At 39.6% G+C, this 14851-nt stretch overlaps 1 protein-coding gene across 4 annotated transcripts in view; it reads right to left on the bottom strand.

Annotated features, from left to right (window-relative positions):
* The window catches only part of Gnl3l (G protein nucleolar 3 like), a 34262-nt gene extending 25105 nt beyond the window's left edge, over positions 1-9157 (bottom strand). Inside the window, exons 1-3 of one of the 4 annotated variants that reach the window (XM_063245955.1) lie at positions 9051-9137; positions 6356-6413; positions 4281-4473 (exon numbers count right to left, since the gene is read on the bottom strand). In XM_063245955.1, the coding sequence (XP_063102025.1) occupies positions 4281-4287 (7 nt within the window). In that variant the 5' untranslated portion in view covers positions 4288-4473; positions 6356-6413; positions 9051-9137. Of the gene's footprint in view, positions 1-4280; positions 4474-6355; positions 6414-8959 lie in introns of all 4 variants that reach the window. The other 3 variants (XM_063245956.1, XM_003462340.5, XM_013143140.3) reach the window with 3 other exon arrangements.
* Positions 9158-14851: the final 5694 nt, after the last annotated feature.

Raw genomic sequence — 14851 nt, 5'->3', positions numbered from 1 at the left:
GCAAGGGGTGCAGTCAGACATCACTCAGCACTGCAGCACTCAAGAGCATATAACTGGTCTTTCAACTGCTTTTGGGAGTGTTTCTGTTTCACAGCTGGAACTTATTCTAATTCAAAAATTACCTAGCTGTATGACCCTGAATTTTGGTTTTTTTCTGGTCTGCAGAGGTTTTGTTGTGGTACTAGATCTTTAACCCAGGGCCTTTACACTAAGCCACATCCACAGACCTTTTTTCATTACTTTTTTACGACAAGTTGTCACTAAATTGTTAAAATTGCCCAAGCTGGACTCAAATTTGCAATCCTCTTGCTTCAGCCTCTCAGAGTGCTGGGGTTTTAGGCATGCACCACCACATCCAGCTTTGTTTATTTTTGAGATAGGTTCCTACTGTGTTTCCCAGGCTGGTCTCAAACTCCTGGGTCAAATAATTCTTCTACCTCATGCCTCCTGAACAGCTGGGACCCCAGGTGTGCAGTATGGTACCAGGTAAAGATTTTTTAAAATCTCTTTGAGCCTTGATGGCTCAACATCTAAGCCTAACAATCCACACTCTCACATCAATATTCTAAAGCAGATCTCTCTATTAATTCATCCCTCATTTCTAATACCCTTACCCCCACACTGGCATTAAGCTTCCCATGAAGTCCTCAGAAACTGCCATGTGGGTACAACCAGCATTCCCCATGTTTTTCAGTCTCTCCTTGGGATCAATTCCCCAAGCTCCTGCTTCAGACTTGGCTCTCCCAAAAGCAATGCTTGTTGACATACAGTTATCTTGGGGCCAGTATGCATAAGAGATGCTCACCATTGTCAGATTAAAATGGAAAAAATGTTAAACTCCTGCATTGTTAAAATGGAAAAAAAGGTAAACTCCTGCTCTTTTGAAGTCTCTACCATGCTGTTATGTCTATTACCGAAGAGTTACTTTTCCTCATTACTGAAGCACTGGGCTCACAGCTTACTTTCAACCCAATTCTATGACTATAAATCTGCATATCACTGGGAAACCTTGAATATCATAACTCTTCCAATAACCCAGGTTTTCCCAGTTTTTTATATCCTCACCCATATGGCTCTCAATTCCATTTCAGGCACTCACTGAGATCAAGTTGTTACATCTTTGGGTCATCACCTGGAACTGCTTGGAAGGGTATAAGCAGTCTTAGCCAGGCATGATGGCACATGCCTGTAATCCCAACCCTTGGGAGGCTAAGACAGGAGGATCACCTCTGGTTTGAGGCCAGATCAAGCTACACAGTGAGTTCAAAGACAATCTGAACTTAGTGAGACTCTGTCTCAAAAAACAAAACAAATGCATGAGTGAACAAATGACTGCAGTCTTAGACAATTCTCGCTCCTATTTTTAACCTCATCTATCCAACTCTTAAATCCTCTACTCAGTTCCTGGTTCACCAGCCACTCCTCTTCCCCCCCTGTCCAGCTAATAACCCACAGGCTATCATTACAATTGCACTCTTGCAAAAGCCTCAATTCCCTTGCCCCTCCAACATCCTACTACATACGTTTAACTGTGTTTGTTAATGAACTAGCCAGTAGGCAGGTAGGCTGCTTCTATGGATTACCTGTCACCACCAACACTGATGACTATAAAATTTCTAAGTGATAAAACACTCCCCCTTTAGATAGCCACTGAAAGTCAGGCATGGTGGTACATGCCTTCAATCCTAGCATTCTGGGAGGCTGAAGCAGAAAGACTACAAATTTAAGCCCAACCCAGGCAACCTAGCAAAATAGCAAGACCCAATCTCAAAATTTAAAATAAAAAATTAAATAAGGGCTGGGATATAGCTCAGTGTGAAGTTCCTAGGTTCAAACGCCCAGTATTACCCACCCCTACACACACATATACACCCACACACAATAAATTAAAACAATTAAAACTGGGGCTGAGGGATGCAGCCCAGTGACACACAATAAATTATAACAATTAAAATTGTATTGGGGCTGAGGGATTGCAGCTCAGGGGTAAAGCATTTGCCTAGTGAACACAGGTCCCTGGAGTTGATCCTCAGCACTGCAAAAAAAAAATGCACTTGAACACTCTTTGTAGGACTCAATAACCTTCAAAGATTTAATCATTATCATTATTTGGGTTCTAGTGCACAGGTCCTAGCTACACCAGATGGCACACTCCCCCAGCTCACCCAGCAATCAGTCACTTAATCTATTCATTACTAAAGTTGTAATTTACCATTGAAGGGCTTTGTGTTGTGGGCTCATGTAAAGTTTATCAACTTAATTTTCACAATTCATCCAGTAAAGTAGGTGGTTTTTTTCAGTTCTGAGGATCAAATGCAGGGCTTCATACAAGCTAGGCAAGCATTCATTCTACCAGTTAAAACCTCAGCTCAGTTCTTCATTTGTAACAGGTGATAATCACATGGCTCCAATTAAAAAGTGTGGGAAAAAGCAAAAACAAAATTGTGTTTTGAGACTGAAGGTATAACTCAGTGGTAAATCACTTGCCTACCAAGTACAAGGCCTTCCCTAGATTTAATCTACAGCATGACAAAGAAAAGTTTAAGGGGTCTCCCCACCACACTCATTTCAATCCACTATAGTCCCCCAGACCACTTTATCCTTTTTCTTTTTGGTTTTTGAGACAGGTTCCCACTATGTAGTTCACTATGCAGGTTTTTAACTATGTAGCCCAGGTGGGCCTCAAACTCATGGCCATCCTATTGCCTCAGCTTCCTGAGTACGAAGATTGCAGGCATGTGCCACCATGCCTGACTTGCTTTGTTCTTTACTGGGCATCATTCAGCTCCTTTATGCAAATACAAATACAATCATATTCATCCTCATTTTCTACCATAAAAGATAACAGTGTAGTCCTGTTGGCAACTTGCTTTTATTCACAGGACAAATCCTAGAACTCTGGCCATGGTGGTATACTCCTATAATCTAAGCATCTGGGAGGTTAAGGAAGGAGGATGATGTGAGTTTGAGATCAGCCTGGGCTACATAGCGATTCAAGGTCAGCAACTACATAGTGAGACTCTGTATCAAAAAAACCAAAACCCAAAGCAAAACAAACAAAAAAAAAACCCCTAGAAATCTTTCCATCTAATGACTTTTCAACACAATAGTTTTTTCATATAATCTTTCCATGTACTTGCTCATTTTTTAAACTGACAGGATTCCCATGTACACATATATACTACTTTATTTAATCAGTTAATTATTGTCTTTGCCATACTCAAATTGCTTGTTTGGCAGCACTGAGGACTGAACCCAGGGCCTTCACATTGAGCTACAGCCCAGGCCTCCCATCTTTTTCTTTTTTGAAACAGGGTGTATACAAAATGCTCAGGCTGGGCCCAAACTTGAGGTCCTCCTGCTTCAGCCTCTCAAGGGTGCTGAGATTACAGATGTACATCCCTACACCTGACTTCACTATCAGTGTTTTTATCATCATCTGGTATTAAATGTTCCTAAGTATAATTTTGTTCATTTTTCCTGTGTACTTTGTAAAAATGATTATTTGTTTTAGGTATTAACACACTCTAGTTCATGATGAAATTACTTAGATTATGTAAATATACTTTTTTTTAACCAAGCCCTGCACAGATAAGGCCATCATTCATACAAATACAGAGTCAATAGGTTGTACAATCCCATCCATTCTATTCAATGTGTTACACAAATGTTATCATTTTATGTGGACTATGTCAGCATAAAAACAAGGAAGCCCAGATGTGGTCCTGTCCTAATGTCTTTGCCTTCTCTTTTTTAGAAAGAGTCTGTATGTCTCCTGTCTTCTCCTCCTAGCTATAAGCATCATGGTGAGAGAAGGGGGAACTGAATCGGCATTACTGAGACATTAGTGCCTGGCATACAGCACCAAACACTATGCTTACACACAGTGTAAGCCCTTTAGTCAATGATGGATCAGATGTGGATGAGACAGTATAGTGGTAACAAGAGACCTGATCACACAGTGTCAATAGCCCCAGTCCCTGTGGGCACAGAAAGTAGAAACCAAGGAAGAAAGTTAACAGAGAAATGATTACCAGAGGAAGTGATGTATAAGTTAAAATCTGCAACGTAAGAATTATCCAGTTAAAAATAGGATGGGAAGGGTCCTGAAAGCTAAAAAATAGCAACTGATCCACATGGTCTGTCTTATAGTTAAGAAATCTGCAAAGCTCAGGGAAGGTAAGAAAACAATTTGCTGTCAGCATAATGTATGCACCTTAGGAGGCACTAAAGTCCAAAGAAAAGTAAGGAGACTGAATTTTTAAGCCAATAAAACTCACCTTCCATATCTATGGGTTACACATCCACAGACTCAACTGAAGATCAAAAATATTCAAAAGGCTGGGGATGTGGTGATACACATCTGTAATCCCAGTGCTCAGGAGGCTGAAGCAAGAAGATCACTGAGAGTTGGAGCCCAGCTCAGCTACATAGTGAGTTTAAGGCCAGCCTGGACCACATAGCAGCAAGATCCTGTATCAAATAAACAATAACCACAAAAACCCTGCATGGACCAGGATATAGCTCAGTGGCACAGCACCTATCTGAGAAGCCCAAGTTTAATTCCCCATACCAAAAAAATGAAAATAAAAATCTTGCATCTCTACTGAACATGTACAATGTTTTTTCTTGCCACTGTTCCCTGAACAAGAGTGTAACAATTGTTTACAGAGAATTTACACTGAGATATTTTTAATTTTAAAAACAAAGAATTTCAAAAAAATCATAGGAAATTAAAACTAGTTAACATATTGCATATTATCATCTTGAAAGTAGTTCAGATTATAAGATGCAGGAATGAAAAAATGATCAGACAATGAAACATAAACCACTTTTTGAAGAACTGACAGATTAGTTGTACAGTTATCTATCTTGTATATATTTACATACATACACATATATATGTGTACATATGTATATATGTAATCTTTTTCCCTTCTTCCTTTTCTCCTTTCCTGTATAAGTAATCTACAAAGGATATAAAATGTAAGTGAGATTATGTACAAGTTATATGCAAATACTATGCTATTTTATATATGGAATTAGAGCACACACTGGTTCTGATATTTGCCAGGGTTCCACAGATACAGTATGAGAACTGTACTAATAGAGAATGCTTACTATGTGCCAGGCACTGTTCTGAGAATTTTACCTCTTTAAGCTCATTAAGTCCCCACAACTCCAGCAACTTATGCGGCTGAGAAATAAGGTTCACTTGAGCTTAGGAGTTCAAGGCCAATCTAGACAACTGAACAATGTAGTAAGATCCTGTCTCCAAAAAGCAAAACTAATCCTCATAACAATGCTAATAGACGCATGCTATTACCTCTACTTTGTACATAAAGAAAATTGAGTTAAGCAACTTACTTAAGACTATACACACTGCTAAGAAGTGAGTGAGGATACTGAGACTCAAACCTAGTCTGGTTTGAAAGGTCATGCTCTTAGCCACTGGTACAACTTATGGTACCAACTTGAAGATAAAACTTAATTTAAAAAAAGTTATACCATATTATGTAGTACTACACAGTATCTACAGGTATTGACCTCAGATCAAGTCACTTAACCTTGCTGGGCCTCAGTTTTTTTCATCTGTAAAATTAGAATGGGAATATGAGGAACATACTTACAAGGACTCAGGAAGAAATGATATGATATGTAAAAGACCCAGAATAAATGATCTATAACATATTGAGCAAATTTTTTGTTGTGTTTTTTTGAGACAGTGTCTTGCTACGTAGTTCAGGTTGACCTTGAACTCACTGTGTATCCCAGGCCATTCTTGAACTAATAGGGGTCTTCCTGCCTCAGCCTCCCAAATGCTAGAATTACAGGCATAAGGCACCACGCCAGTCTTTAATTTTTAAAAGTTGTAGTGAACAAAACATAAAGAACAAAATAAAAGATAGGTAATAGGAAATAGAGAGATCAAATGGGAATGGAAACAAGATGGAGGGAAGAAAAAAGGGATTAAAAAAGAAGAATGCATGGAAATAGTAGTTGGGTATGGTGGTGCACACATGTAATGCCAGCACTAAGGAGGCTGAGACAAGAGGATCCCTGCAAGTTCAAAGCCAACTAGAGCTACATAGTGAGTTCAAGACCTATCTGAACTACACAGCAAGACCATCTCAAAAAACAAAACAAAAAATAGAAATAGAGCTTTTGCAAATGGTAAGAAGATTTGGGAGGGAACAGAGAAGGATAAAAAGAGTAGAAGACAAAAAAATAAAAGTTAAGATGTGTTACATACCCATACTAACTCCCCAAAGTAAATGTACTCATTACGTACTACAAAAACATAACTTTAAAAATGATATTAAAGATATATTTTGCAGGATTTATTGAAACTCACTGTGTCTAAACTTCATGATGATCAATTGGAAACAGGTTCAAATCTGCCCACTTTCTTCCTGTTAAAGAAGAAGCAATTTGAAGACAGACCTGGAAACCACAATGCCACAAGGCCCCTTCTCAACTACCCAAAGGTAAAATGAAATGTCAGAATTAATCAGGTATAGCGGCACACGTATGTAATTCCATCACTAGGAAAGCTGAGGCAGGAGGACCACAAGTTTGAATCCAGTCTGACCTACACAGTTGAATTCAGGGCCAACCTAAACTAAAATAGTGAAACCCTGTCTCAAAGCACCAAAAAAAAGTCAGAATAGTATAATGAGGAAGCCTTAACAAGTAAGGAAATGGAGAAGCTATACTGGAGTCAGCCTGATATGGCTGAGTGCACACAGGAACGACAATATCATGTTACCCAAAGGGAGGGGTAGTTCTAAACCTCTCTCCCTGGGTTGTCTGTACCTCAGTGTATTCAATAGGGCCCTTAATCTTGTCGTATTATACACTAAGTAAGGAACTAGTTCTAAATTGTTTCACTGAGGGGGAGGAGTATGCAAGGATGGTGTATTTCTTCATGGGGCAAAGTGATATAGCCCTTTTCCTAAGGGGTAGTATGTCTCATCTACCATGGATGAGGTGACAGTGGGGATAGATCTCAGGAGTCCACCCAATGGAAAAAAGAGCTTCAGAACAGGGATGTTAGCTGGACATGGTAGCACATGCCTACAGTTCCAGCACTCTGGAGGGAGAGAACAGCAATCATTTTTGAACCTAGCCTGGGAAATTTTAGTGACTTAGCAAGATCCTGTCTCAAAATTTAAAAAAAATTAAAAGACCTGGGAATGCAGATCAGTGAAAAGGCCCTAGTTCAATTTCTAGGACCACCCTCTCCCTCCCCCCAGGAAAAATCAAAACAAAACAAAAACCAGGACCTATGTGGTCTGAACTCAGTGCAAAATCTTAGAGGGGGGTGCTGGGCCTAGTATCACTAGGCTAGCACTCAGAATTCTAGCACTCAGGAGGTTGAGGCAGGAGTACCACAAGTTTGAGGCCAGTCTGGACTACAAAATGAGTTCAAGACCAGCCTGAACTACACAGTGAGGCCCTGTCTCAAAAGAAAAATCTTAGAAGGGCATAAAATCTACGCCTCTGTGTATATGACTAGAGTCTGCAAATTGGTGTTTGTGGGAGAGGATGCCATCTGTCCCTCTACTCTTAAGACACAGAGTACCTGTGGAAACACAGTGGTTGTGTGCATCTCTGATGTATGGAAGAGAAATATAGGCCCATGTATCTCTAAATTGTTGGCAGAGGAGTGGTCTTAAGTCTCTTTAACCTGGAGAAGGCAGGACTGATTTCACGATGAAGTGACATCAATCCCATACTAATAAAGATGGAAAACTATGCGGCATTGAATGAGTGGAGTGTACACTTTCGTCTGTAGGATCCTATTCTGAACCCTCCCATGGGTGATGGATTGGTATTATCTGTGTGTCTTTTGCCTCGGCTGAAGTCAACAGCACACTAACATTGAAGAGAATAGGGTCTCTAGTTCCAGGCACAGGTCAGAGGTGAGAAAGCAGAAGGTAATAACATTATAAAAATTCAATGGATCTAGTCCTACATTGAGGAAACATGTCATTTTATCCTGAATGAGGAGAAACAAATCGTAACTACTGTATCTTGAGTTAAGACAGAATCTATATGCACTATACTGTAGGGTGACATATCTACATTATAGGAGTGGGAGCTGCATCTCTGCATTAGTAGCTTGGAAAAGTCTGTGTGTACCTCAAAGAGGAAGGAAATTTGAGTCTCCCACCCTGAAGGGGTCCCCTAGGGGGTTGATCTGACTGTCCCTACAGAAACTACATCTGTTCCTGTTTGTTGAGGCACTTTTTGGGGTAGGCCATAACAGATTTAGTAAAATAGCACTTCTTTATGGGGTAGTAGCCCTAATTCTCCACAACTGAGATATCCTAACCAGGAGGAAGAGAGAGTTCTCCAAAGGCTCTGCCTCCAACCGCTTTAGGAATGACTGACTGATCAGTCAGCTTGGTAAGAGTGGAGTTGGGGTTTTCACCAATTAGGGGTTTGCACTCCCTGCAGAAATGAAGGAGACAAGAAGCTCAAGGTCTCAAATCAGGGGAGTTAGTTCCTCCCTATATATTATGCTTTTCTGAGCTCCTCCACACTGGATTGAAGAGGGTCGGAGTTAACATCAAAGTTTCTGTCCTGATGGAGAAGATGCCTCAATGCGAATTAGTCTTAAACCGGGAGAGGTCTGAGCCGCTGAGACGTGGGTTGGACTTAGCCTCCCAGGTGTGGGCGAGGTCGCCACACTTCCGCTGGATTGTAACGCCGGTCTATAGCAGAGGGAGTAATGAGGCAAGGAGCCTCACTGTTCTGAGGGACCGAGAGTAACTGCCGCTTTGGGGTCCACAGTGGGATCTGTAACTCTATACAGTACGTCTGAATTCTACACTTTCCTAAATGTGAATAGGGATGTTACCCCTCTGCCCCGAGAGAGTGCAATTCAGAGCCACCTCCACCCACAGAGCAATCCTTGCCCTTCTTGTACCCTGGAGCCAGACGTTCTATTTACCTTAGGCTGGCCAGCAACTCTAACTGAACCTCTGGGTGCAGACCGAACCGCTGGAAGCGACCACTAAAAGAAGAGAAAAGTAATCTCCTACCTACACCTCCAGCGGATATATGAGACGCGAGGACAGCGTGACCAGGCTGGCGGAAGAGAGGTACGCAGTCACTAGGTTCCTACTTCCGGATCCCAGCCTCGCGAGACAAAGCTCCTCCTACTATGCCTCCCCGGTGGGGCGGGGCTTCGGATTGGATGACTCCCACAGGCCAGTCCCTTTTTACCCTCGCCGTCCAGGCCTCGGGTCTCCACTGTAGATAGGAAATAGTTGAACTAAGATAAGAAAGTTAGGGAAGTAGTGAGGCAAGCGACGGATCTAGTCGAGTGGCCATATAACCTATAAGCAAAACGAAATCTTGTCTGCTGGCTTCTGTGTCAAACTACATATGCATGTACATAAATGTTGGGGAGCGGGCGATCCCTGCCTGTATCAGAGGAGGATGGGGGTTGGTGTGGTGTGTTTGTCTGCCTGGAAGATGGCGTCTGATTTGGTGTGAGAAAATGGCCGCGTGGGTCACATGTCTGGCCGAGCGTTTCCCACTGAAGTGAATTGGTTAGCTGTTCCCAACAATCTTCCTACCTAGTAGAACCACAGACAAACCCTGAAGCATGTATTCCCAGCACTTTATGTAGAAGCTCAGGTCCATGACCATGCCCAGCCAGAGCAGGAACCTGAAACCTGAAATCCTCTCATCCCCATGTGACCTTTTCCCCACTTACTCATCGTTCTCTGAATGTTGGAGCAGCATTGGCAGAGAGGAATTTATATCTTAGAAATGGGGGCAAGTAAAAGTTTTTTCAGAAAATATCTCATGGTCCTTCTGACCTAGCCAACAGATGAGATATGCCTTTAAAAATAGTAAATATTAGTCTGAAAAGATGGTTATATCGCTAGTTTTAGTTCATTGAAAAGATTTGTGCTAACATTGTCTGGACATTATTTCATGTTTATGTCTTGTACTCTGGATATTATAAAGATAACAATGTGCTATGTGTTAATTATTGTTACTCTATTAACCTGATTTGAAACTTTTTTTTTTCTTCTCTTTAAAATAAAATTTTAAAAAATGACTTTTCCCTCATAATTTAATTCCAGATGCTCCGCCTCAAGCCTAAACCTTGGGATGGGGCTCTATCCTGAGAATATGTTACTCCACTATAAGCACTTTCAAGCTGAAAATGACTCCCTCTACCCTTCTGCCGCTTACACATACTGGACTCTCTACCTGTATGTGCATGTAAGCTTTCTAACCTGTCACGCTAAAGACACAAAGTTCCTCTGGACCCCAGCCCAGGGCACTGTCACCATTCCCCCAGCATTTGCAAATTCTTTTTCTATAAGACCTAACTCCTGTCACTTCTGAGAAGTTGAAACTTACCCTGAGTTTCTCAATTGAGTAACAAACCCAGGGCGTATTATTGATATAGCTAACAGTACTTACCACTAATACTATACAGTTTACTTAATATTGTACTGATAATGTGGCTGTACTGTATCTCCATAGGGAAGTGGACTCCTTGATTAAAGGAGCTATATGTTTTGGAGCCTTCGACCAGACACCACAAGTACAAATAAGTCTTCGATAAACTTGTTAAATGGGTGAATTTAAGGCCTATACCATGTATCTTAGAAAACTTGCATCATAAAGAGAAAAATAAAACTAGATCCTTAGTATAAGTAATAGGATAGCCTGGCAATGCGAAAGTAACAGCTGGACATAGTAGCACACACATCTATAATCCCAACATTCGGGACGTTGAAATGGGAGGGTCACTAGTGATTTTAAGGCCAGCTTGGGCTACCTATCGAGTTCAAGTCTAGTCTATACTACAAAGCGAGACCCTGTCTCAAAAAAACAAAAACAGAAACGGAAAAGTACAGCACTTGGGAGGCAGAGGCAAGAGGATTGTTGCAAGTTCAAGATGAGCCTGGGCTACAAATGAGCTCAAAACCAGCCTAAACTGCATAGCAAAAACTTGTCTCAAAAAAAAAGACAAAAAAAAGTATCAATAAAATTAATATGAAATGTGCAGAAGCCAGGTGTTGTGGCACATACCAGTAACCCCAGCATTTGAAAGGCTGAGGCAGAAGAATTTCTGAGAGTTCCAGACCAGTCTGGGCTACATAGTGAATGCAAGTTCGGCCTGAATTACAGAGCAAAACTGTCTCCAAAAAAAGAAAGAAAGAAAAAAGAAAAAGAAAAGAAAAGAAAAGAAAAAAAATGTGCAGAAAAATTTTTGCAACTATAACTGTAGAAGGACTTTTTAAATAAAAAGGAAAAATGTAGTGAGATATTCGATAGTAGTGAAAATTGATACTAATGCTTTTGAAAACAAATACAGAGTATCCAAAATAGTTTAAAGATAATTCTGTTAGAGATAGGTAGATAGAGCTCTCGCCTAGATATTAAGTCCTAGAGAAGTTCTTATAGGCTCAAGAAGACATATAGGTACAAGAATGTTCTTGCATAACTGTTTGTCCAGAATGGTGACACATACCTGTAATTCAACTACCCTGGAAGGCTGAGGCAGGAAGATTGCAAATTCAAGCCCAGCCTGGGCAAGTTAAGAAGACTTTGTCTCAAAAAATAAAAATAGTTAGGGAATGGTTGTGCACACCTATAATCTCAGCACTAGGGAGGCCGAGGCAGTAGGATTCCCTTGAATTGGAGGCCAGCCTGAGCTATATAGTGAGTCCAAGTGCAGTCTAAACTACATAGTTAGAACCTGTTTCAAAAAATAAAAATAGGGCACCCCATCGAGACTCATCCTGTTTCTCAGGAGCTATTGCTATTCCCTATTCCTCCATTCCTATTCCCCATTCCTTTTCTCTAATAAATTTTCCTAATCTTAAAATAAATATGTGTATGATTGGGGTGTAGGTCAGTGTAAAGATCTTGCTTTCAACCCCTAAAGCTACAGAAAGCTGAGTGTTGGGGACCACCATGTCCAACCAGTTTTGATTTGGTTTGGTTTCCTTTTTCATGACAGGGTCTTGTTATGTAGTTCAGGCTAGCCTTGAAGTTACTATTTAGCTCAGGCTGCTTGAAATTCATGGTGATCCTGCTGCTTCAGCCTCCCAAGTACTGGGACTGCAGGCGTAAGTGTCACAACATCTGGCTTTTATATTTAGGTTTCAATCCATCTAGAATTCATTCTTAGAAGTGGTAAAAAGTAGGAATACAGTTTTTTCATATAGTGAGCCATATTTCCCACCATCAAATACTGTACTGAACAATTCCTCCATTTCCAAATTTTTATCATGTCCCTTTACCATATGGATATTATAATACACACATATGCATGGGTCTGTTCCTGTTCTTAAATTAGTGCCACCTTGATTTTAACATTCTGTAATGTAATCTTTTTTTTCTTTTCTGAGACAAGATCTATGTAGTTCAGACTAGGCTCAGACTTGCCTTCTACCTCAGCGTCTCTAATGTTAGGGTTAAAAGAATGCTCTACCATGCCCTGATTGTAATGTATCTTAATACTTGAAAGGGCATTTTCTCCTCTTTGGTTTATTTTTAAGTTTTCCTTAACTATATCACTTCATCAATTTTTCTTGAGGCATGGGCTCACTATATAGTTCAAACTGGCCTTAAACTCACTATGTATCCCAAACTGGGCTTGAACTTGGGGGAATCCTCCTGCCTCAGCCTCCCAAGTGCTGGAACTACAGGTATGCATTGCCATGCCCAGCTCACCACATAAATTTTGCAATTAAATAATCATATATATCATAGAGAATTTTACATGTACATATCTCGATTCTTTTTATCCATTGCTCCCCTTCTCATTTGAACATTTTTTCATCCTACTTCTAAATTCCTTATCATCCATTTATTACTCTTTCAGTTTCTCACCCAAGAGAAAAAATACAACATTTAAATATGTATGAGCACTATATTTCACTTAAAATTATGTTCTCAAGGTGCATCTATTTACCTAAAAGTTACTCAGAATTATACTTCTTTATGACAGAGTAATACTCCACTGTATGTAAATTTACATTAAATCTATATAAAAACTACATTTTCTTTATCCAATTATGGGAATCTGGGCTGTTCCCAAAATGTAGCTATTACAAATTGTGCTGATATAAATTTTGGTGTGTATATATCGCTATGGTATAATGCTTTTAACTTTTGGGAAAATACCAAGAAGGGGAATACATGGGTCAAATGGAAACTCTAGTTTTAGTTTTTCAAAGAATCTCCACATTGATTTCCACAGTGGTTGCACCAGTCTACACTCCTACCAACAGTAGAGAAGTGTTGCTTTTTACCCACAGCCCCACAAGTATTTATCATGGATTGATCTCTTGATAATAGACTTTCTTTCTGGAGTGAGATAGAATCTCCATGTTGTTTTAATTTGCATCTCTCAAATGATCAGTGATGTGGAACATTTTTTCATGTATTTATTTTCCAGTTACTTCCTCAACTGATAAGTGTCTATTCATTTTAGTTGCCCATTTTTGGATTGTCTTTAAATTTGGGGGCTTTGGTTGTTTTCAATTCTTTATGTATTGTAGATATTAGTCCTTTTTATGAAGAATAGTTGGTAAAACTTTATTTGTATTCTGTGGGTTGTCTATTCACTCTGTTGGTTGTCTCTTTTGCTACACAAAAACTTTTTAGTATATGTGATCCCCGTTGTTGACTCTTTGTAATATTTCCCTTGTAATATTTCCTGTGCAATATGAGTTTTGGTCATAAAGTCATTGCTTACACCTATGTCCCCAAGAATTTTATCTACTCTATATTTTAGCATATTAAGTATCTCTGTTTTAATATTTAGTTCTTTGATCCACTTTGATTTTGTTTAGTTCATGTTGACAGATATGGGTCTAGGCTTAATCTTCAGCATGGGAAAAGCTACTTTCCCCAGAACCATTTATTTAAAAGGCTACCTTTGGGTTGGGCATTTAGCTCAGTGGCTCAAGCACTTGCCTAGAAAGCACAAGGTCATGTGTTTGATCCCTGATACCAAAAAAGGCCTACCTTTCTTCTAGTGATAAGTGTTTAACAGGTGTTTAGTGACTTCGTCAAAGATAAGGTGAGTGTGCTTGCTCTTCTTTCTGCAAATTCTACTCTGTTTAACAGATACTCAGTTCTGGAATTTTTTCCCCAGTACCATGCTGTTTTTATCACAGTAGTGTTGTAGTATAATTTCAGGTCAAGGTCGTGATGTCTCCTGATTTGCATTTGTTAGCCAGAATCACTTTTGCTATTTTAGGCATCTTCTGTTTCCAAATGAATTTTATGATTCTTTTCTCCTGTTTTGTGAGATATATTATTGAAATTTTGATTCGGATTACATTAAATCTGTATAAGAGTTTTGAAAGTATGACCATTTTCAATATATTGATTTTACTATACAAGCACAAGGGACATCTTCACACTTTCTGATATTCTCTTCAATCTCATTCTTCAGAGTACTGTAGTTTTCAATGCAAAAACCTTTTACTTCCTTTGTTAAATTGATTCCTAAGTATTTCATTTTCTTGATGCTATCATCAAAGTTATTGTTTCCCTAATTTCTCTTCACTGAGTGTGTATTATGTGTACAGACATGCTATAAAATTTTGACTATTGACTTTGTACCTTGCTGTGCTACTGAATTTGGTTATTAAATCTAGAAGCATTTCATGGACTTTTTGGGATCTTCTATGTAGAGTACCATGTCATCTCCAAAGAATGGTAATTTTACTTTTTCCATTCCTATGCTTATTTCTTTAATTTATTTCTCCTATCTAATTGCTCTGACTAATATTTATAGAGCTCTATGGAATAGTAATGGTGATTGTGGGCATTCTTGTCTTGTTCATGATTTTAC

Source organism: Cavia porcellus, unplaced genomic scaffold (assembly GCF_034190915.1).
Source record: "Cavia porcellus strain 051 isolate PalLab524CR breed Dunkin Hartley unplaced genomic scaffold, mCavPor4.1 scaffold_3, whole genome shotgun sequence".
Lineage (NCBI taxonomy): Eukaryota > Metazoa > Chordata > Mammalia > Rodentia > Caviidae > Cavia > Cavia porcellus.
This window is presented reverse-complemented; position numbering and strand designations above follow the sequence as displayed.